Genomic DNA, 22,326 nt, shown 5'->3' on the forward strand with positions numbered 1-22,326 from the left:
ATGTTCAGCGGGTGGGACTCTTTCTGTATCGATACATCGCGGTGACCAGAAAAACCTTCCGAAGAGAAGGAAGAACGCTGCTGGGCTCGTCGTGTCACGGTCGAACAAGGGGGGAAGAGAAATGGGGAGTAGGATCCAGCAGTCTGGAGTTCTGCCCGTCCACACATGCTGTCATACCGAGTCCACTCCCCATGTTGAAAAGGGGAGAATCCCGGATGTTTTCAGAAAGTCGCTATTTCCAAGCAAGAGAAAACCAAGTGACGATCAGCATCCTTGGAGCCCTTTCATCCAACTTCATTCCAGCAGATAGATGAAGGAAGAAGTCTCTTCGGGCTGGGCCCAGGCGGTCTAGGCAGGGCCACCTGCGATCCGCTGACATCAACTTCCCGTCCGCGTCTCCTCTCGCGAGATCTCGGCCGGTCTCGCATGTAACGTACCTCTCCCGGATGGATTACGGACCTTTTCGTTATTGCGCAGGAGGCAAGCGCGGTCTCTCGAGTCTCATGCGTAACAGCTGTACCTACCTCAGTAGCGGGCGGGATGCGCGCCAGGCCTCACGGAGTCACGATATCTCGAATTCATAAGCATCCACTAAGCTACCCAGACGCTCTCCAACGCTCATGATCCTCCTCTGGCCGGTCAGCGGCCCTTGGCGCAGGCAATATGGCACGATTTCGCCGTCGAGAGGAGCCATTAGAACGTTCGGTCCGCAGGACCCCCCTTTAAACTACACTATTTTGGCCCCCATCTCGCTGGAGATCCCTGAATCCTCACAGGACCAAGTATCCGTATGGTCAACCGCATATGCGCGCCGTACATGCCGTACCAGAGATCACTGGATGATCAACAACGCATGGCCAAGGGGGGGCGTGTGGCAGATGCCAGCACGTCAACGACAACCGAGGCCCCCAGCCTTTGCTTCCTCCTCACACTGAGATCGCATTACGCATCTCGAGTTGCCCTTCATCTGTCACAGCAGCATGGCTTAAACACTGAGAGAACCCTTCGGTCCGCTTCAGGACAAGACTTCCCAGCCCAGGAGGCCTTTCACTCAGGACGAGACACGATGACGGATGAGCAAGGCCCCAAAGAGGAGGGGCGTGTATGGGTACTTTGAAGATCGAAGCCCACGATATGCAGCGGTGAAGTGAATCCACCACCACCACCGCGCGCGCGCACGCATACTATGTACACCACACGGCACACCTAACACGCGAGAGGCGGACGGAGTTCTCCTTTGGCCAGCGGGTAACTATTACTGCTGTCACATTTGTTGGAAACCAGTAGGGCCAACGAGTAACGAAAATGTGACAGCCCACATTGCGATCTCGCAAATCTGCGTCGCCCAGAGGGAGGGGGGTCTGTCGGCCCATTAACCCGTTCCAGCAACGAGTCTCACTGCCGGCCGCGGTATACGCAGGAATTGGCAAGTTGCTCGTCCACTTTTCCCGCCTGCCCGCGAGTTTCTTCTTGAGCCTGCGCAGTCCCTTTTCAATGGGGACGAGGTGTACGGATAGGCGTACCAGAAGAAACCGAACCCTTCTGTTGCCGGTTGCCAAGGGACTTGTTTGGAATCAAAAGAGGCAGATCGACAAACCTCGACTTGCCCTTCCAACACAACGACGTCTCGACCGACATCAAGTAGCTCCAAATCCCGTGCCCGCAGACGCCACAATCCGTTCTCGGGCTTCCACCTCTGAGTCTAGAAGCATTTAGGGGGCCATGGCAAAAGAGACGTTCGCAGGGCTGGGCGGGCGGAAGAGTGCCCTTCTTCTTGACTAGTGGAAGAGAACGAATGCAAGGCGTGGTGTGTGTGTGCGTGTGTGTGGGAGGCATTCTCAGACGTCCCAATAGTCAGCAGCCACAGACGGCAACACACCGAAGCGATAGACATTTGGAGTCTTGGACGGACATCCGTTCTCATCAACGGTTCGAACGTTCCTAATCCGGGGGAGGTCCAGACTTCAGCCCAACGGCCGCTCGCTTGTGATGGCATGGCATGGCTCTGAGCCGTACCGTACGCCGCCTCTCTCACACCTGAGAGCAAGACGCAGCCGTACCGGGAAACGCAAGGCGCCCCGAGATTAACCTGCTCCCCGTGCTGCGGCGTAGCAGCGCCGTGCCTCGAGGCATGTCCAATGCACGTCCCGCAGCGGCTGGCGGTGATCCTCCTCTTGCCTCAAGCTCGTCCTCCTCCTCCTCCTCGACCACCACCACCACCACCACCAGCCGCTAGCCGTCCAGTGACATCTCAGCCTCACCCACGCTCGCAGTGAACCAGCCAAACATTCGAATGGGATCGACCCGGGCAAGAGGGGGGTCACACGGCGCTCCGAGCTCGAGGGAGGCGGCTACCTGCGCCGCGCCGCCGCCTTTTCCCCCTCCAACCCCTGCGCGATGCATCACGGCCGGCCGGCCGTCCGTCCGTCCTCTTTGTTCGGAACGTCTCCCTTTGGCTGGGCTGGAAACGGCATCTTTCTCTGTCCAAACTCGGTGTGAGAATATTGGGGATACGGGAAAGGGGAGGGGTCTCAGTCAAACCAACCGGTCAGTCAAGTAATGTCTTCGTAAGCATACGAATCGAGGCACAAGGCCGGGGACCTCACTGCTACTCATCAGCTTCTCAGCTAAAAACCGGCATGATACCCTTCAAGAAAAGCAACGAGAACGCGCGGGAGGGGGGACTGCGATAAATACCGTAATACCGCATAATCGAACAAGTAAATTGTTTCTGTTTCCGCTAGCTGCCAGCTTGATGCCTCGCCTTGCCTTGCCTTGCCTTGACGCGCTCGCTCGCTCGCTGCTCTGCAGGACAAGGGGCCTTGCAAGCACACCTGCAGCCCGCCAAAACCCGAGAGACGAACGTTTGGACGATCCCGCAACGTCGGACGTCACTTCTGTTCTCGGTAGGGCCATCCGGGGAAAAAGAAACGACCAACAATGGGAAGAAAGATGTCTCGACTAGAGAAGGGCCCTGCGAGGACGGGGGTGTGTTCTTGCTGCTTCCACGGGCTTTGAACGATGACCAGGGGGACACGCATTTTCATTCCCCGGAATATGGCCAAGTACGACATGCATATCGAAATTCCGCAGGATTGTGTCTCGAAGATGTCAATCATATCGTATCGGTCGGTGTTCGTTGCGTCGGGTGTTGTCAAAGGATGGGAAGGCTTCCTCAACAGACAGAGAGAGAGAAAGGTTTGAGGAGGCGAAGTCGTTTCTAACATGCCGTTGTGGTCGCGGGTTCCAAGTCGGACTAGAAGCTTTCGTAGCGCCTTCTTGAGGCTTGAGACATCGCGTCCGGGTTGTCTCTGGCTCTTCTCCACGCCCGCCTTTCTCGCTTGAACCCTTACATCGACGACATGCTTCAAAGTCAGGTCTGGCTGACTAGCAGCGGCTTAGCCGCCCACATAATGTTCCCCCTCGTGTCAACGACGGGTTGGTCCAGTGACAGTGACAGTGACGCCAGCCTCGCAGAAAACCCACGCGTTCAACTGCCAACGGCACTGACGGGAGGAATGTGACGGTTCCCCTTGCTCATCAACCTTTTTTCGTGAGACAACCTCGTTGCGGGTGAGACATGACTACACACTTCAAAGCCCGTCTCTCAGTCCCCGTCCCCGACTCTCACTCTCATTCTCACTATTCGTCGTCCTCCTGCTCCTCCTCCACACACCCCGGAACCTAATCTCCAGACTTCCGAGGAAACGAGAGGTACAATCTAGATCTCGCCCACGATCACGATGTGATAAATCTTGCTCAACCACACATTTCACCTCCCCCGGTTTCCCCGGCCACACAACAGCCCTGTGATATTTAGTGGAAATCATAAAACCACACAACGTCAATAGCTCTCTGACAACACCCGCCTCCCCCTCCCCCCTTGTCTGACCCTATTCCTGAGAAACCCCAGCACTAGTCCGACTTGGACAACCACCTCGTTAGCTTCCTCCCAAATGTCTCGAAACCCAGCTCGACGACGACGAGGAAGAAGGCATCCAGCCCGCCGTGCCGTCTTCAGGAGTCCAGTCCTCCTCTTATCGCAGACCGGGCACGGAGCGAGAAACAACTTTCTTCTTCCGGGGCTTTTTTGAAAAGCCCGTACGCTTCAATTCCCGAGCACGGCCGGCCTCCCGGGAGCAGGAATGGGCATCAACACACCTCGCCGCGCTCAGTGCTTCTTGTGATCCCCCGTGCAGACTGCAGTCACCCTTTCCCCGTATGCGAGCGGTAGTGTTCCGTGGGCGGCTCGGGGAGTGAGTGAATGAATGAGCGACTGAGGGGAGGGGGTGCGGCGACAGCCAAGGGGAAAAGGACAGGAGAAGAAGCAGTAAGAAAAAAGCAAACATATCCAAAGAACACCAACCCCAAAATCGCATAGGCGCCCAACACGATGAGCTGATGAACGAACCATACTCGGTCATTGACCCCAGGTTCAGCTGAACTCCCGATGCTGTGTCATTCGTGCGAGATGACGATGCACGAAAATCCATTGATATTATCAAGAAAATATCCCGATGTCCTGCGCCCGCAGAGGCGGGAAATTGGCAAGTAGAAGAAGAACCAGAAATACTTACACCCCAAGGTGAACAAAGCAAACATGCATCGGAGGAATGCTTCGCCAATACATCAGCACCGGGGGACCCAGCAGCTGTCAAGTCAATCACCGGAGGCCCGGCGAAGATCCGTCTGAGCGGTCGTCAAGAGTCTTGTCAGAAGTCGTCGAAATCCCGAATCCCGTCCAGAAAACGATTCCATCGAGGCTACTGCAGGCGAGTTGATGCACGTCGTCGGTCTGTCTCAACGCCACGGTGCACCCGCCGCCGCCGCCGCAGCGATGATCACCTTCGCCTACCTTAGTATTCACCCTCACATATCTCCATCCCTACGAAATAAACCTCTCGTCTTCTACTTCTTCTTCTAGCGCAAAGCCACACCTAACAAGTAAAGCTAAAATAAAGCTCTAGTGTTCTTACAAGATAACTCTCACATATGTGCGGTTTGTGCCAGGCCAGGTTGTTTCCGAGACATGCAGAACCCGCGTACCGACCCGGCAGTCCTCCTATCACCACACACAGAAAGTGATGAGATCATGATAGGCATACTCAGCCTCTCAGGGCACCATTTCTGATCCACGTAGAGTCGTAATAAACTCAGAGCTATATCGGCAAGGGTTCACTTTGAGGTCTGCTTACGAACAGCTTAGCAACATCCAACGAACCGCCTTCCACAGAAAAAAGCAAACATGACGCCCGCTCCTAAAAAGGGGGGGCGTCACCTCCGCACATCAATCAACACACGAAAGTCTTTCCTTCTCGCCGTTTGCTTTGTCTCGGAGGAGCTGGAGAGAGACGTCTTCTGATTGGCGTCATTTACGAGTCAAGGAGACAACATGGCGCTGAGTGAGTCCCTCCTCTACTTGATATGTTGAGAGATATGTGTGTGTGATGTGTGATGTGATTGATGTCTTCTTCTCCGAAAACGCCATCCCATCTGGAATGTTACGAGTTTCGTTCTGCGGCCGTTTTTTCATTCGTTTTTTTTCTTCCTTTCTTGCAATAATGTCCCCGTCTAGAAACAAGCCCAAACCCCGGATTGTCTTGGAACTAAAGATAAATCATGTGGCGCGGTTGGAGGAGGAGGCGTTTTTGCTAATAATTACTTCGTCAACGCGATTGGATGCCACGCGGCGGAAGCAACAACAACACGCGGCCCCGTTGTCGAGGTTATTTTGATGAAAAATCGCGGGGAGATGGCTGTGTCTTAGCTTTTTGCGCTGCTGATGGCGACTATTGACGTACGCAATATCGAGGCCCGCATGCCGCGTCCAATACTTCGGAGATCACGCATGCAGGAGATCGCAGCAAGAGGTGTCACCACCACCGCACTACGGATACACACGTGGAAGGGAGACACGGAGGAGAAGAGTTCAACTCGAAGTAGGATATCTGTTCGTCCGTAATAAAACTACAACCTGCAATCCTTTATGCAACTCGGTACAATCAAAAACCAACAAGAATCTACCCAACGCCGTAAAACAACGTCTGCAATATAAATGACACCCAAGCCGCGAGTTGCGGCAACACCATCCCGTCCCTTTCCAACACCCCCCGAAAAAAATCATCTTCATAAGTGTGTATGTCATGAGTCCCGTCTAATCATCACCGGGACCCAACGACAAATGTGTATGGACACCCACGATTATCTCCCTATCGGAGCAATACTCCTCCAGACTTTTTGTTTTTCGGTGCCGTCAGAAACAAAGGAGATGGGGGTTAATGACAAGAACGAACAAAATGAATGACCCGTGTGAATGCTAATGGTATCTCCGCCACCTAACGCTCATGTTATGCCGATAGAAAAGAAATCGTGTTAGACTCTGGCCATGGGCTTGCGTCGCACCAGGAACGGACTGGGCATCTCGTCCCGCTCGGGATCCCACACCGCGGCCGGCTCGCCGCCGCTGGATCGACGGTCCGCGATGCGATCCTTGAAGGCCCTCTTAGGGCTGATGTTCTCGCCGCCGGACAGGACAGCAGAGAGGGGGCGGCCGCCGGCGCGCGCCTGCTGGAGCTCGACCAGCGTCCTGCCCTTGATGTTGTTCTTCGCCGCAACCTTGCCAAGGGGCTCCTGATCCTTCTTGGTCGAGTTCTTGCGGGAAAGGCCACTGGGGGACTCGCTGCCGTTGGCCACCGACGACAGGTTCGCCGCCGACGGAATCTTACTCAGACGGCGGTTGGGAGACGGGCAGCGCTCGCGCAGACCACGGCCGAGGTCGGGGTTCGAGGCCATGTTCGGCAGCGCGGGCAGCGTCTTGTTCTGGTTCAAGGCGCTCGAAGAAGTCTGGGGCTTGACGCGGGTGATGGGAACAGACTTCTGAGAAGTAAGAACCGGGCGGTTCTTGGAGGTGAAGGGGTTCTGTCGCGACTTGATGTTGCGGGTCGGGGAGGGAACAATGTCCTCGTCATCGGAATCGATGTTAAGGATATCGCGAGGCAGATCCCACATGGGGTCGCCAGACGTAGCGTTCGATGAGAAGAGGTTGCCGGTGTTAGCGTTCGGCACCTTGGTGGCCGCAGTTCGTCGGGGGGAAAGCGACAGAGAGGCGATGGCCATCGGAGAGGGGGATCCCATCTCGATGTCCATGGGGGTTCCCATCCCACCAACGAACATGGTCTGCGCGCGACCGAAGGGGGTGCGAGTAACCTTCTTCAACTCGTTGCTCGCCACAGGGCTCTCCGTCGAGATGTCGGTAATGTCTGTCGAGGAAGAAAACTCCTCGTCGCCGCTGGCATTGCCGACAGACGATCTCGGGTAGTCGGACTTTGTTTGCGAGCTCTCGAGGTCCTGGGCCTGTGCCGTCTCCGCGGCCTTCTTCTGCAGTTCTGCCTCGACGCGAGCCTGCACCTCGCTTTCGAATCTCTTGCGCAGAGCCTCGATCTCTTGGTTAATCTGTCGGTCAATCTCCAGACGCGCCTTGACCTCCCATTCTCTGCGCAGGGACGCGTCGACTTCTTGCTTGACGGAGGCCTTGTCCGCCTCAAAAGCAGCAATCTTTTCCTCCATCTCCTTCTCGCGGCGGGCGAACGAGTCCTCCTTGGTCTTGATCGCCTTGTTGAGCTCGACGACTTCTCTCTCCTTTCTCATCAAACGGACGACGGGGAGGTTGAGAAGCTGTGCGGTGTCGGGGCGGTGGTCGGGGTTGACTCTCAGGCAGTCCTTGATGCAGCCCATGAGCTCGCTCGAATAGCAGCTGGGCAGAGGCGACACCTTGCCCTCCTTGATCTTCTGCACTAACTGGAAGTGCGACTTGGCGTTGAACGGGGGCTCTCTCGCACAAAGCTCGTAGATGATACATCCCAGCGACCAGATGTCGGACTTGAGGGTGTACTTCTCGGCGGCGCAAATCTCGGGCGACATGTAGAAGGGCGTGCCGACGTAGGTGGAGGCGAAGTCGTGGGACTGGATCATCTTGGACAGGCCAAAGTCGCCCAGCTTGACCGAGTTGTCCTCTCCGAGGAAGACTGCCCATGATTAGTCAATGTCAATCCACCGGGTGGCCTGACAACACATACCATTCTCGGGCTTCAAGTCGCGATGCAGAATCGTCATGGTGCCGGGTGGCGTCTTGGGCTTCAGCGCCGTGCTGAAGAGGCCCAGAACATTGCTGCCGACCTCGGGAGGGTCGATGCCATAGTGGCACCTGTAGAGCGCAGTAACCAGCTGCGAAAAGATGCTCCAGACGAATGACTCTTGCGCGCGCTGTCCCTTGACGGCCAAATCCCTGATGACGCGACCGAGGTCGCCATTGCCGCAGTACTCCATGTAGAGGTGGAGGTCTTGGGTCGATTTGAGGTGCTCGCGATGGTAGTAGCCGACGATGTTTTGGTGGCGGAGGGTCGAGAGGATCTGGAATTCGGCGTGGAGCTGCTCGCGCTCCTTTTGCGACATCTTCAGGTAGCTGATCTCTTTCCGGCACATGACGAGGCCATCTTGCTTCCTGCGGACCTTTCGGATGACTCCAAAAGAGCCATGGCCTGGGGGGGGGGGGGATTGTCAGTCAACGGTGGGTGAGCTCTTGGGAGTGGTGGTGAAGGGGTCGTGAACAAATGTGCACATACCGATTTTCTCCAGCACCTCGTACTTATCCGCCTCTAAAGACATCTTGGACACAACGCGCAATAAACTTGATCAAAAGAAACCTTTCCTTGTATCCATAGAAGATGAGAGGCAGTTTGAAGGCGAAGTCGCAAAACCTGCTGGGTTAGTAAGAGAACTGGTGGTGGTGTTGACCGGGAAAGCTGCACTGCTGAAATCGAGAGCTGGTGAACTTGGGTGCATGTCCACTAACAGTTGGAAGTTCTGGGCTCGGTAAACAATTGGGGCCGGTGCCATGGCAACCGCGCTAGTGTCGGAAGGCGGATAATCGAGCTGCCTATCGATAAGGTCCGAGGGGTCCTCGGGCTGGTGGATCCACCAAGTTACAGTGGGTGGTGGGGGTGGTGATGCCGGTGGCAGCAGCTTCCAGTTGGGGTGTCATCACGTAAGGGAATCTATGGCCCGTGCGGAGGCGACCTTGGATGGAGTTATCGGACATCTCAGAGATCCATCATGGAGACATATTCCTTGTCATCCAGATTCTAAAGCAATTTCATACAGATCTGAGTTCTTTTTCTCAATCTTTGTTTGGTCTTTTTATTTCGTTTCAATCCGCCTGTAGAGAAGCTTTGTCTTCAACTTTAAAACATCATCATGGTGCTCCGGAAACATGAACTCGAAACGCAGCTTAAGAACGAAAATGAATTGATCAAGAGCGGCGTCCTGAGAGAGGAGAACCCCCTCGACCAGTCCACCGAGTTCGAGGCCTTCCTGCTAGCCTGTAGACGGGGTGACCTGAAAACATGTCAAGAGCTGATCTCGGCCGGGGTGAACATCAATGGCAAGGACCGCTTTGACTACACGCCCTTGATCATTGTAAGCCTCCCGCACAACCCCGGAACGTAGACGCTCGGATGTCACTGACGATAGCTGTCAAGGCCAGTCTGTGTGGCCATCTGGAGCTTGTCCAACTCCTTCTGGAATCCGGTAGGGCTGTTCCGCTAGTTCGGTAAAATAGACGTCGTCGTGGCTGAAGTAAAAGACAGGTGCCCTGGCCGAGAGGAATACCTTCCAAGGGGAGCGGTGCATCTACAACGCGCTCAACGACAGGATACGAAACCTGCTGCTGGAATACGACTACTCAAAATCCACGGACCCGCTCCAGCCGTGGGCCGGCCACATCACCAGCCTGCTCACGAAATCGGTCCCCAAGACGGCGGACATCAGCCTGATCGCCTCGTCGCAGTCTTTTGAGCTGCACAAGTTCCTCCTCGCGGCGCGCACGCCGTACTTCCGTAAAAAGCTCACCGAGGCGCCCGAGAGGACGAGCTACGAGCTCCCCAAGAACATCCCGGTGGACTCCTTCCAGGTCGCCCTGCGCTACCTGTACCTGGGCGAGGTGCCGAGGGACCTGGTCAACGCCCGGAGCACCGTGACGGAGGAGGAGGTTCTCAAGGGTGTCGACAAGCTCAGCCACTACCTCGAGATCCAGCAGCTGTGGGAGGCCATCCTCGCCGGGAACGACCGCCGTCTCGCGCGGCAACGGTATCAGGATGAGGTGCAGCGCGCCCAGCGCCAGGTCGAGCAGTTTTACCGCGAAAAGGTCTTGGGTCACAAGATGGTCGTCGACACGAAACGGGTCGGCGAGATCAAGTGGCGGCACGACAACTCCATCTTCGCGGACTGCCTCCTCTGCGCCCACGAGCCGGAGACGGAAGGCGCCTCCAAAGACGCGGAAGAAGTCGAGAGCGTCGCCAGCAACATCGGCATCCCCCTGGGCCCGCGGATGAACGGCACGGCGGAGAACAGGAAACCCAGGCGCTCGCTCGTCATCCCCGTGCACAAGGCGATCCTCATCCGCAGCCCCTACTTCGAGACCATGTTCTCCAGCGAGTTCAAGGAGGCCCAGGACTCGGAGCACCTCCACGTCGTGACGCTGGACTGCAGCCCGGAGGTGCTCGAGATCGTCCTCACCTTCCTCTACACCGAAAAGGTCGACTGCCCCCTCGAGCTCGCCCTGGACCTGCTCTACACGGCCGACATCCTCTTCCTCGACAAGCTCAAGACCAAGGCCGCGCAGGCCATCAGCACGCTCGGCAGCGGCAACAGCAACGTGCTCGTCGACCGCACTCACGGCGGCGAGGGGGGCGAGGGGCAGGAGGAGATGGAGCCGATCAACATCTACGACGTCATCCACGCCGCCTGGGACCTGCGCGTGCAGCGCCTCGAGGAGTTCGCGGCGCGGTACCTGGCCTACCGGCTGGAGGACTACATCGACGAGCCCGAGTTCGCCGAGCTCATCAACGAGAGCGCATCGAGGATCAAGGACCGTCAGGAGACGGACACCATCGAGCTGCTCGACGACATCCGGCATTACCTCGACCAGCGCTTCCGTCTGCGGTTTGAGGACGCGAACCTCGAGGACATGATGGACGAGGAGGGTGAGATTGACGCGGCCGTGGCGGAGACCATTGCGGCACAGGCCGAGCAGGTGGATGAGAAGGGCGAGCGGGTGGTCCTGCAGGAGAAGCCCGTCGAGATTCCTGTTGAGAATGGCGATGGTGAAGGTGTGAGAACGCTGGGTGGTGAGATGGCCGAGGACGAGTTCGTCTCAGATGCCATCAATTACCAGATTCTGCTAGGTAAGATTGACACGATGCTCGATCGTTTGAAGCTGGATGCATAGACGCCACATTAGAAACTAGACGGGTAGAATCAAAACTCATCCTCTGTTCGGATGATTACTAAGTACCTGACCCATAAGGGGCCGTTCCGGTAAAGATAATTGTGACCTCTAGTCACCATTTCTAGAATATCTGAGCCTCAGCACACCACAGCCCGTCCTTTCAGGCCGGCGAGCACAGCTAATTTGTGCTTCAAGAACATGACCCATGTAAGGCACCATCCCCATCAACGCCGATACCGCCCAAAGCAAACAAACCACACGCCCGCGTCCACAAGTCCTCACAAAACCTCGGCTGGACCTAGGGTGCCATCAGGATTGACGCGCTGAACAGTGTTGTGCTCCGCCTCCTTGCGCAGCTTGCGCTCCACCGCCGCCGTCTTGATGGACTGCTCGTTGTCGAGCAGCTTCTTCGCGTCTCCCGCCAGCAGCTTCTGCTCGTACTTGACGTCTCTAGTGTGCATGGAATACCAGCCCTGATGTACCTTACACCGCTTCTTGTCGCAGATATTCTTGTCCTCGCCGGTCAGGCGGCTGCCGACGTCGAGGCTCCCGGCCTTGAAGATCTCCTTCGCCTCGTCCGAAGCCACCCAGTGGTTGAAGGGGCCTATGACGCCGACCTGGTCGAGGCGATAATCATAGCCGCAGGTGGAATCCTCGAATTGCTTGGACGCGATCAAGGTCTTTCGGCGTTCGCTGGCCATGTCGAGCAGCTGGATCATCTTGTTGTAGAGCGCGGTCTTTTCGCCCATCGTCTTACGATCGGCAGCCGACTCCTTGAGGATGCCTTCCTCCTCGTCGGTGAGAATGCCCGGGGGTAGAGCTTTACCCCTAGCCTCTGAATTTTCAGCTGCGGAAGAATTTAGTCAGGTGAAGCTGAGAGCTTTCCAAGCCAGGTGTACATACCTCCAGCGGCAGGCGCAGCGAAAGGACGAGTGTTGACCTTGAAGTTCCCCTCGGCGTCGATAGAAGCGAGCGGGCTGTTGAGAAGACCAACAAGATCCTCGCGAGTGAGACCGCCGGCGTCCTTCGAGGACTTCTTGGGCAGTTTCATGATCTGGGCCTCCCACCAGGCCTGCTTGTGCTCGTCGGAGCAGAAGGCGCTCTTGGGCTCGCCGTCGTAGAGGCGCGCGGGCCTCTTGCAGCCGCCGCGGCCGCAGAGCTTCTTGAAGAGGCTGACGTTCTTGTCGCCGTCGGTGCAGTTGGGGCAGACGAAACGCTCGATGAGGTTCTCGCCGACGTCCTTTGAGATGTTGATGCACTCGCCGTGGAACCAGTCCTCGCACATGTCACACGATATCATGAACCTGTGGTCGTCGGGTCCCCGGCAGATGCAGTAGGGTCCGTTGTCCGACTCGATCTCCTCGTCGGAGCCCTCGGCCGGGGGGTCGTCCATGGCCTCGTTGCTGGCGGACGGTGGCTTCTTGGATTTGGTGGGCTTCGAGGCGCCGCCGCCCTTGGGTCGCTTGGGGCCCTTCTTGGTGGCAGTTCCTTTCTTCTTGAAGCCGCCCATCTTGTGAGACTCGGCCGGCTTTTCTGTGGTCTCCAAGATGGTGTTGCTGGGGTCGGCAGGTGGTGGTGAGGTGGGAACTGTTGTTGCTGTTGTTGGGTTTGAAGAAGTTGCTACCTCATGGTTATCGTTATTCACCGACGGTATTGCAGCAAATTTCAGATCTGTATGGGAAGGTGCAGGGTGAGGTGTGCCTTGACTAAGGGATGGGTTCTGAGTTGGCGCATCTCCCAGTTCAAGATCCTCATCTTGCCGGTCATTGACCGTCTGATCTCCTTCCGAATCCATGGCTTCAAACCCAGATCTTTGCCAAAAATGATAAGTCCGTATAAATAAAAGATGGAGAGCAGCTTTAAATTCAAATAAATAAATAAACAATACAAGATAGATTGCTTTCTCTCGTAAATTTACAGGGGTCGTTTGATGTTGTTGAAGATGGACCAAACGCGCCTGAAGCCCCAAGCTTCTCCCAGATCCATATTTCCTCGGTCAGACCTCGGTGTACTGAGGTGAACCTGCAAATCGCCTTCGCTGAGGCGCATCAAGTATTATTCCGGGACGACAATTTTTGGAGTCTGGTCCGAGCTCACCGAGAGCTCTGGATCTTACGATGGCCGAATTTCTAATGACGGCATTCCGGAAACGACTCAATCCTCAGAGGACCGCCCAATTGAACCTCCAGCCATGTCGCACGTAACAGCCTCGTCGAGGCTCTGGAAGTCGCTCCTCACAACATCCTCCCAACAATGCCGACGATGCATCTCCCAAGCGGCGATTCCTAAGCAGACCCGGCCGACTGCCGCCGCCGCCGCCGCCAGACCCGTGTTCGAATCGAGGCCGAACCCGGGGCAGAGGAGGACGAAGACGTACAAGACCGTGGAGGAGGCAAAGAGCAGATACAGATCAGGGGTGAGACACGCGACCCGGGAGGCATTTGCGCGGAAGAAAAAAAGGACGCAGCTGACGGTTTTCTTTTTTTTGCGACTAGCCCTTCTCGTGGAAAGCAGGATTGCTCTTCGTCGGAACGGGCGCCGGTCTGACGTGGTACTTTGAGCACGAGAAGCAGCGCATGGAGCGCAAGCGCATCGCGGAGGCGACCAAGGGCATCGGACGTCCCAAGGTCGGCGGGCCGTTCCGGCTGAAAGACCAAGACGGCAACGTCTTCACCGACGAGGACATGAAGGGCCGCTACGCACTGGTACGCTCCCGAACCCGAGATCTACTCTTCTCATTGAAGACGAATCCACTGACACGCCACCGTGCGTCCCAGGTCTACTTCGGCTTCTCCCACTGCCCCGACATCTGCCCGGACGAGCTCGACAAGATGGCGCAAATGTACGACCTGGTCGAGAAGGCGCGGCCGGGGTCCCTCCTCCCGCTCTTCATCACCTGCGACCCGGAGCGCGACACCCCCGAGGTGATCAAGGAGTACCTCGCCGAGTTCCACCCCAAGTTCATCGGCCTCACGGGCACGTACGACGAGATCAAGGCCATGTGCAAGCTGTACCGCGTCTACTTCAGCACCCCGCAGCACGTCAAGCCCGGGCAGGACTACCTGGTCGACCACAGCATATACTTTTACCTGATGGACCCCGAGGGCGACTTCGTCGAGGCGCTGGGCCGGCAGCACTCGCCGCAGGCCGCGGCCAAGGTCATCCTGGACCACATGAAGGACTGGACGGGCGAGTGGAAGAAGAACGAGGAATGAGGCCGGAAAAAATCGGGACGAGACCGCGGGCCCTTGATATGTGTAATATGTACCAACAGCTGTCTATGGGGATAGAACGTTGAGCAATCAGCTCCGAAACCACTCAATCACGGTAATATCATTGTACACAGTCAGTTGCGGGACAATCGCCAGTGTTGCAACTAATGTTCCAAAGTCTTGCGCTTTCGCAGCGTTGAGATGTTGCGCATTCATACTCGTCGACTTGGATCCCAAACTTAATCAAAAACTCTGTGGTCGCTTGCTGCGAATGCAGCATCCCGCCGTTCGAGTTGAGAATTAGAGAGGAAAGCTCCAAACTGCAGCTTTAAATCTGGATACCGCCTGACTTGGATAAGCTCTGGGTTTTCGACTTTTACTATGAAGCGCTCATTCACTTCAGCATCATCATCACCATGCACGAATCATGATAACTCTCAGCCTAATCCCCAAACATCACAGCCAAGCCTCGCAAAAGCGTATCAAGTGCGAGAAAGAACGTTGCAACCCGAAGCTCTCGATGCAGCACACCCCGCCCTCCAGCTGCAGTGGCAGCGAACGGTCTCGCCACTAAATTTAGCGAGTGGAGTTTTGGCAAGGGGGTGCCACAGACCTGCGGCAGGGGCTGGCGGCGCACGGCGGGGAGCTCAATGCTTGGATCCCGCCTCGCTCGACTCGTCAACGATTTGCTCTTCCTTGCTACACCGACAACAACGTTCCTTTAACCTTTCATCCCAACAATGCGGGGTATCGCACGTCGTTGAAATTGGACAGGAAACTTTGGTCAAAGAGAGGGAAAAAAAAAAAAAACAGGAGAATGAGGCAGGCGATTAGGGTTCCCGGCCTTGGACGGCTGTCTAGGCCCTTCGCGAGCTCGGCGCCGCGAGCTCCGTTCCGTGCCGCGTCTGCTGGACTTGGGCGATATGAGAGGGGATCATCAGCGCTGGGAAGCACATCTCCGCAGGCGGCTGTGTGGGCAGGACTCGGGAGTGCGGGATCGCGGAGGTGCTTCAGCAGCAGCAAGAAGCGCGTTTTTGAGGCTGGGGAGACGCCGTCGTTTGCTTTCGCGTTTGAGTGAGTCAAGCTCCGAGGGCAGTTTGTCTGCTCATATAAGTGTCGAGATACCACGGACTAATGATTGCAGCATCGACGGTGTCTTGTTGCACGTAGCAAAGCCGATCCCCGGCGCTGCCGAGTCTCTGCAATTTCTCAACGATAACAACATCCCGTTCATCCTCTTGACAAACGGTGGAGGTAAGACCGAGGCTGCCCGCGTGCAGGATCTCAGCAACAAGCTCGGTGTGCAACTCTCGGTCGACAACTTCGTCCAGTCGCACACGCCGTTCCAGGAGCTTGTCCAAGGACCCGAGGGTCTCGGTGACAAGACCATTTTCCTGACCGGAGCCGATGCCAAGAAGTGTCGAGAGATTGCGAAACTGTGAGTTAGATCACCACAGGCTGTTTGATAACGTGCTGATGTCTCGTTCAGGTACGGCTTCAAGAATGTGGTCACGCCCGCAGACATTATCGCCGCGCATCCCGACGTTTTCCCCTTTGAGCGCCTCATGAAGCAGGTTTACGCCGACACCCACGAGCCGCTGCCCAAGCCGATCCACTCGGGCAACATGCGCGACGAGGACGCTCTCAAGATCGACGCCATGTTCGTCTTCAACGACCCCCGCGACTGGGCGCTCGACATCCAGATCATCGTAGACCTGCTGCTCTCGCGTAATGGTCTCCTGGGAACCTACTCTTCAAAGAACGGCGACAAGTCCCTGCCGAACAACGGCTGGCAGCAGCAGGGCCAGCCGCCTCTCATCTTCTCCAACGCTGACCTCTTTTGGTCGACGACGTACCATCAGCCGAGGTTCGGCCAGGGAGCTTTCCAGGCTGCCGTTGCCGGTGTCTGGTCGCAGGTGTCGGGCGGGACGGAGCTGCAGCGGACGGTATTTGGCAAGCCGTTCGCGACGACGTACAAGTATGCCGAGCGCGTGCTCAACTCGCATCGACAGGCGCTTCTTGGAAAGAGCGGGCAACAGGGGACGGCGCCGTTAAAGACTGTGTACATGGTGGGAGACAACCCGGAGAGCGACATCCGTGGAGCCAATGATTTCAGCAGTAAAGAGACGGAGTGGGCGTCGGTGTTGGTGAAGACGGGCGTTTGGAGCCAGGAGAGGGGCGAGCCTGCGCATAAGCCCAAGATGATTGTTGATGATGTCAAGGGGGCGGTTGAGTGGGCGTTGAAGAGAGAAGGCCGGCCGGTGAACATCTAGATGTGTATATTCGAGACGATGTATCAATATTACCACACCGAAGAGATGGACTGAACGTGTGTAGTGGTGGCTGAGTCGTCTTCAAGGGTTTGCTGTGCCACAAATGATTGCGACAGGAAGGCGCGCGTGATCATGATATCGACGATGATTGATCAGATTGTGCTTAGCGCTTTTGCCCGATGTCTGCGCATATTGATAAAAGCGGTCGTCAATGGGACTCGTGAAGGTGGTTGGTTCAGACTTTGATGCAAGTGCTCGATATTGTATGGCGTGGTGGTAGCGGTACGTCACATGCAAGACCAAGAGGTCGAAGCAAGGGTCGGGAGCTCCCGACTGGATGGCAGGGTCCAAATTGACGTCACGGCTTGACAAGCGTTGGTAACCGGGTTGCGTGGCGTGGCGTTGGGCTGATTTCTGGTGTACCTTACGCAGTACTTGTTGTCGGTGAGTGGGTGTTGGGGTAAAACCTGTCAAACGAGTGACAGCTCGGCACGCCATGATTTGGCATGTATAACCAAAAATCGTGAATGACTCTTGGGTATGCGGCGATAAGATCCAAAGTCGACGATTCTGATATGGCAATGGCCAGCTCTACTGACAGGGGTCTTGATATTGAGGAAGAATTGGAAGACGGTGGAAGCTCAGCGCTGGTTGGCTGTCCCGTCTGCGGGACCGTTTCTCAGGGGACCCCAAGCCAAAAAGACACTGGAACCTGGAAAGAAGTGTGAAATGAGGGCGCCTTTCTGCTTGTGATGGAAGCGAAAAATTGTGCCCCACTCGATGCACATGACCGGCTACCTTACGGCTTCTGCTCCCCACGGCTCGGTCAACCAAACAGTCAGTGGCCCGCCGACTATTGAGGGGGAACACTCAAGGAGCTGAATTGTCTTCCAACCAGCGGCGGCTTAGGCCCCAACCAATGCCTTCCCCTGCGCATGCCGCTTACCTGCCTGGCTGTGACTGCCCTGCCCGTGCAGCTGCTGGGAAAGCTTTCCTGGGTTTTCGGGAAACGAAAATGTGACCTTGCCTTCCTTCCTTGCTGCAACCTCGCACCACACGACAGGTTTCCCTTTCACAAATTTTGAATTCTTTTCGTACCATATGACTTGACTTTTCTTTTTCGTCTGAACATCTGCAGACTCGGACCAGTTCCTCCTGTCTGCCCTCTCAAACTCAGACCCCAATCCAGACTCTGCAACATTTGGCTCATCTACTTCAGGGACACAGAAGTCGCCTTCAAGTTTGCACCTATCGCTATCACCCTATTCGTCTTATTCTTCGCTCAAAGAACCCATCGAACCCATTCCTGGTCCAAAACTTCCCCAACAGCGCCCCGTTATCCGTCACAGCGTCAGGGTCCCATCCCGTTTCCCTGCCCCACGAGCCCCTCGTTGGACTAGCCGATAAGACACTCTATCGTCCCTGCTCTTCCAATCTGCCCCGAGCGCCAACCGCAATCTGTCACCTCTCATCTTCAGCTCACGAGACCACTATCCCTATTCTTCACCGACGACTGCATCTGGCCGTCGTACCGGCCAAGAATTTGTGTCTCCCTTACCGACATACCAACTAGACCGAGTAACACATATCTGACACTCCTCATAAACCCTGTGTCGTCTGTCGCGTGCCCGTCGCCGCAATGTCCTCATCCTCCTCGCCTCACCTCAACGGCTTGCCTCTCCGCTCAGCCATGAAAACCGACGATGAGTCGTCCTCGGTCACGAGTCCCGGTAAAGGTCAGTTTTTCGTGTAAATCTCGCCCGCCTTAACCTGAAGTCTGCAGGTCCGGCATTCGCATCAAGTGGTATTGTGCTGCACTCATAAGGGCCTGATCCTAATCGATGGCACTCAACCGCGGTGGCCTCTCATCCATGTTTGCCCCGGGTCACTCAGTGACGCTTCGCGCGTGTTTGCATCCTCACCCCCGCCACCACCGACAAAACTTGATGGACCGGTATCATCGCTGGGCTTGTGACTTGAAGAGGCAAGACCTGCTAACGCTCTCGCAGTCGTCCAAATCGCCGAGCCAGAAGCTGCTACAGCCCCGCCTGCCAGTGCTGAGCATCAGGCTCACCACAAGAGACAGTACGCCGCAAACATGGCCAAGAGACTGACCGGCCGCTTGCCGTCTTTCTCCGAGTCCTCATCGCGCTCCTCGCCCATCTTGGAACCTACGCAAGTGCCCGAGGATTCTGCTGCCCAGCAACACCACCATCGCCATGGTCAAAGGCACCTGTACCAGAGCCAGAAGCTCCTGGCCCAGCTGAGCGACTGGTTGGAGCACGAGAAGAAGAAAAAGGCTTCTCGCAAGAGCAAGACTTCCCCTCGTCGCCGTTCCCCGCAGTCCAAGACCAAAACCGAGACCCAATCTCAGCCTGACGTCCAGGCCGCACCTCGTTCCAGATCTGATTCCATCGACTCTGATTCCAGCGACGTATCCTTCGACAGACTCCAAAAGATCATCGATGACAGCATGGCCTCTCTGGGCATCAGCTCCGTTCCTCAGTCGGGCCCCAGACTCGGCAGACGCACCTCCGGTCGTCTTAAGAAGTCGCTCTCACGTAACATGTTCCATAGAACGGCAAGCTCCGACACTGACTACATTGGTGACGACGTGGTCGTGCCCACATGCGATGCTGTTCTCGACAACTCCAAGACCCTCAGCTATAACGCCGGCAAAAGCACTGACGACTTGTCTTTGGGTGGCAAGGTAGACGACAAGGATAAAGCGTGGGCCATCTTCAAAAACGAAATCGTCCGCCTAACGCACACCCTCAAGATCAAGGGCTGGAGAAGAGTCCCCCTGGACTGCGGTAACCGTCTGTCCGTCCAGCGCCTCAGCGGAGCCTTGACCAACGCCGTGTACGTGGTCACACCTCCGACAGACCTCGAGGATTCTGCTTCTGGTAAAAAGCATCCGCCAAAGCTTCTCCTCCGTATCTACGGTCTGGAACACCTAATCGACCGCGAGAACGAGCTCAGCGTGCTTCGAAGACTGGCCCGAAAGAAGATTGGTCCTAGACTTCTCGGTTGCTTCACCAACGGCCGTTTTGAGGAGTATTTCAACTCCATCACTCTGACACCCAAGGATCTGCGGGACCCGGAAACGTCAAAGCAGATTGCGAAGCGTATGAGGGAGCTTCACGACGGAATTGATGTTTTGCAAAAGGAGAGGGACGAGGGCGCTGCGGTTTTCAAGAACTGGGATTCTTGGCTCGGTAATGTCGACAAGAAGATCCATGCTCTCGACGAAGGCGTACGCCGCGGATCCAGCGAGTTCAGTGGCGAGGGCTACGTATGCGGAGTTGAGTGGAAGCAGTTCAAGGCTCTATACGACAAGTACCGCGAACTGGTGGTCAAGGCCTACAATGGCAATAGCGGAATCCGCGAACGTCTTGTCTTCGCCCACAATGATGTAGGAGTTCTCTTCTCAAATCCAGCTTTCAGCTTGCTAACGAAGGCAGACTCAATACGGAAATATTTTGCGCATGCGCCCAGACGACGAGAAATCTCCCCTCCTCCAACCAGCAAACGAACACAAGCAGCTCGTTGTCATTGACTTTGAGTACGCGGCAGCCAACGTCCCAGGTCTCGAGTTCGCGAACCACTTCACTGAGTGGGCTTACGACTACCACTTCGAAAAGGCTCCCTATCTCTGCAACACGGCCTGCTACCCGACCAGACAGGAACAGGCCCGCTTCCTCAAGGCCTACGTCGAGCACCGCCCCCAGTACCCCCACGGCGGCGCTTCTACCCCTCGTCTTGCTCCGGCCGATGCCGCAGGCAGTTCGACACCTGCCCTACTGCCTACCAGCTCCTCTAGCTCCATCATCGAGTTTATGCTCGACGCCCGCGTGCCACCGGGGCACTGGAAGGACGAGGAGCGTCGGGCGGATGAGGCGATTGAAGCAGAAGTCAAGGAGCTTTACGAAGAGACACGCCTCTGGCGCGGTATCAACAGCGCCATGTGGGTCGCATGGGGCATCATCCAGGCCAAGGTCAGTGGGTTTGAGTCGCCCGAGGAGAAAGAGGCACAGGAAAAGCAGGCACAGAACGAGGCGGCTGCGGCTGCCGGAGACGAAGCTGCAAAGGCGGAGGTGAAGGCTGCAGCCGAGGCTGAGGCGGAAGGTGGCGACGAATACGACTACCTCAGCTACGCACAAGAGCGCGCATTCTTCTTTCTTGGAGATTGTGTGCTCATGGGTATTGTTAAAAAGGAGGACTTCCCGGAAGACGTGCAGGCCCGGCTCAAGATTGTGGATTTCTGAGTAAGGAGCACTAGATCGCTCACATCATTTAATACATAGGACCAAGTTGACGTTGTGACTATTGGCTTCCACAAATCTCTTCACATGACAAGCTGGTTTACGGTAGTATGGTAGTGTAACACAAGACAAATCTCATAGCAGCTATCAAGGTAAAGAAGCGATAATTTCCAGGTCCCTTGACGTCCCTAAACTCCCTGTATCCACACGTCGCTGCCATCATTCTCGACGCCTCCTCACCATCGTCACTGCCATCTTCCTCCATCGTCATAGCTACTCATTCCCGAGCAATAAGCCACGGGCAGCACATCGACAATACGAACATGCTTTTCTTCCTCGTGTCCTCGTGCTCTCACCATGGACCAGCAAGATGAGAACGCCGTCTCCTTCCTCGACCACGTCGCGGAGCGACACCAGATCCTCACCAAGCTTCAGGCGGCCGAGTATAAGGACTGGTCAACGGATTCGCCCCCGAGGCGGCTGCCCCCACACGTCTCTACTCTAGACGTCTGGGTCGCGCTCCACGTCAGCCCATACGGCCGACTGAACCGATTAGACAAGATGATCGATCCAGCGAGACGGGATTCATCATGACATGATGAGGGTGTGCGTCTTTCGCTTGCCTCACCAGTGTTGCGGTGGGCTGATATCTCATAGCCAAGGGTGTTAGTACGAAGAGAGACGCGTCACGATTACCTCCTCCTTAGGCGAACAAAAAAGATGACGACGGGAAACCTTTCCAGAGTAAAAAAGCGGCTACGCTTCTGGACATTCGAGGCGAAGATGTTGCATGCTGCTGCGGCCGTCCGTCGCGGATTGAGGGGGGAGGGGAACACGGCGACAAAGGCCCCCCCCCGGGCTCGATTGAGTGTGTAGATGCCGCTGCGATCGAGCTTTCGACGGCGTCCTCGGGTGACCACGAACGAGCGCTGGAGACGATGTAATGTGGCGACATTGAGGGTGAGATACTCGCTTCTGTAACACTCCTCTTGGGCAGGGAAGGGCATCAAGAAATCACCGAACCCGGACGTACCAGCGCATGCAACCCTGGGAGCCTGATCCGTCGGTCTTCGAGCTGTAGAGGGTCAAGTTATATGAGACCCTGTTCTTATCCAGCCGCGTCAGGAGTCGACTTACTCGTCCGTCGTCGGTGTGTTCTTGAATAAGCCACCGGCGTTGACGAAGGAGGGGGAACTCACGAAGGCATATCAGACAGTAAGCACATCAAGGCTTACATCAGGACCGAAGGAACGGTGTATGTGACAACACAACATCACAAGATGCGTTACGAT

The 22,326-nt window shown here is 56.1% G+C and overlaps 7 protein-coding genes across 7 annotated transcripts; 5 read left to right on the forward strand and 2 right to left on the reverse strand.

Annotated features, from left to right (window-relative positions):
• Window positions 1-6,372: 6,372 nt before the first annotated feature.
• Window positions 6,373-8,664, reverse strand: CkaCkLH20_03149 (uncharacterized protein; the record flags this gene model as incomplete). Its single annotated transcript, XM_038885868.1, has 3 exons — window positions 6,373-8,024; window positions 8,076-8,537; window positions 8,622-8,664. The coding sequence occupies 3 exons, from the start codon at window positions 8,662-8,664 to the stop codon at window positions 6,373-6,375; spliced, it is 2,157 nt and encodes a 718-aa protein (XP_038749067.1).
• Window positions 8,665-9,252: 588 nt separating this feature from the next.
• Window positions 9,253-11,284, forward strand: CkaCkLH20_03150 (BTB/POZ domain-containing protein; the record flags this gene model as incomplete). The annotated part of the gene is made up of 3 exons (XM_038885869.1): window positions 9,253-9,474; window positions 9,537-9,585; window positions 9,645-11,284. 3 exons carry the CDS (start codon window positions 9,253-9,255, stop codon window positions 11,282-11,284), a joined length of 1,911 nt encoding a protein of 636 aa, XP_038749068.1.
• A 278-nt stretch (window positions 11,285-11,562) lies between these two features.
• CkaCkLH20_03151 (PHD-finger domain-containing protein) lies at window positions 11,563-12,830 on the reverse strand (the record flags this gene model as incomplete). The annotated part of the gene is made up of 2 exons (XM_038885870.1): window positions 11,563-12,131; window positions 12,188-12,830. The coding sequence occupies 2 exons, from the start codon at window positions 12,828-12,830 to the stop codon at window positions 11,563-11,565; spliced, it is 1,212 nt and encodes a 403-aa protein (XP_038749069.1).
• Window positions 12,831-13,475: 645 nt separating this feature from the next.
• CkaCkLH20_03152 (SCO1/SenC) lies at window positions 13,476-14,499 on the forward strand (the record flags this gene model as incomplete). Its single annotated transcript, XM_038885871.1, has 3 exons — window positions 13,476-13,700; window positions 13,780-13,989; window positions 14,062-14,499. 3 exons carry the CDS (start codon window positions 13,476-13,478, stop codon window positions 14,497-14,499), a joined length of 873 nt encoding a protein of 290 aa, XP_038749070.1.
• An 814-nt stretch (window positions 14,500-15,313) lies between these two features.
• Window positions 15,314-16,769, forward strand: CkaCkLH20_03153 (HAD-superfamily subfamily IIA hydrolase; the record flags this gene model as incomplete). Its single annotated transcript, XM_038885872.1, has 3 exons — window positions 15,314-15,570; window positions 15,641-15,934; window positions 15,986-16,769. 3 exons carry the CDS (start codon window positions 15,314-15,316, stop codon window positions 16,767-16,769), a joined length of 1,335 nt encoding a protein of 444 aa, XP_038749071.1.
• Window positions 16,770-18,408: 1,639 nt separating this feature from the next.
• Window positions 18,409-21,037, forward strand: CkaCkLH20_03154 (choline kinase; the record flags this gene model as incomplete). The annotated part of the gene is made up of 3 exons (XM_038885873.1): window positions 18,409-18,505; window positions 18,779-20,184; window positions 20,234-21,037. The coding sequence occupies 3 exons, from the start codon at window positions 18,409-18,411 to the stop codon at window positions 21,035-21,037; spliced, it is 2,307 nt and encodes a 768-aa protein (XP_038749072.1).
• Window positions 21,038-21,391: 354 nt separating this feature from the next.
• CkaCkLH20_03155 (uncharacterized protein) lies at window positions 21,392-21,628 on the forward strand (the record flags this gene model as incomplete). Its single annotated transcript, XM_038885874.1, has 1 exon — window positions 21,392-21,628. One exon carries the CDS (start codon window positions 21,392-21,394, stop codon window positions 21,626-21,628), a length of 237 nt encoding a protein of 78 aa, XP_038749073.1.
• Between the last annotated feature and the right edge of the window lie 698 nt (window positions 21,629-22,326).

The sequence above is a fragment of the Colletotrichum karsti genome (assembly GCF_011947395.1).
Source record: "Colletotrichum karsti strain CkLH20 chromosome Unknown Scaffold7, whole genome shotgun sequence".
In the NCBI taxonomy this organism is placed as follows: Eukaryota; Fungi; Ascomycota; class Sordariomycetes; order Glomerellales; family Glomerellaceae; genus Colletotrichum; species Colletotrichum karsti.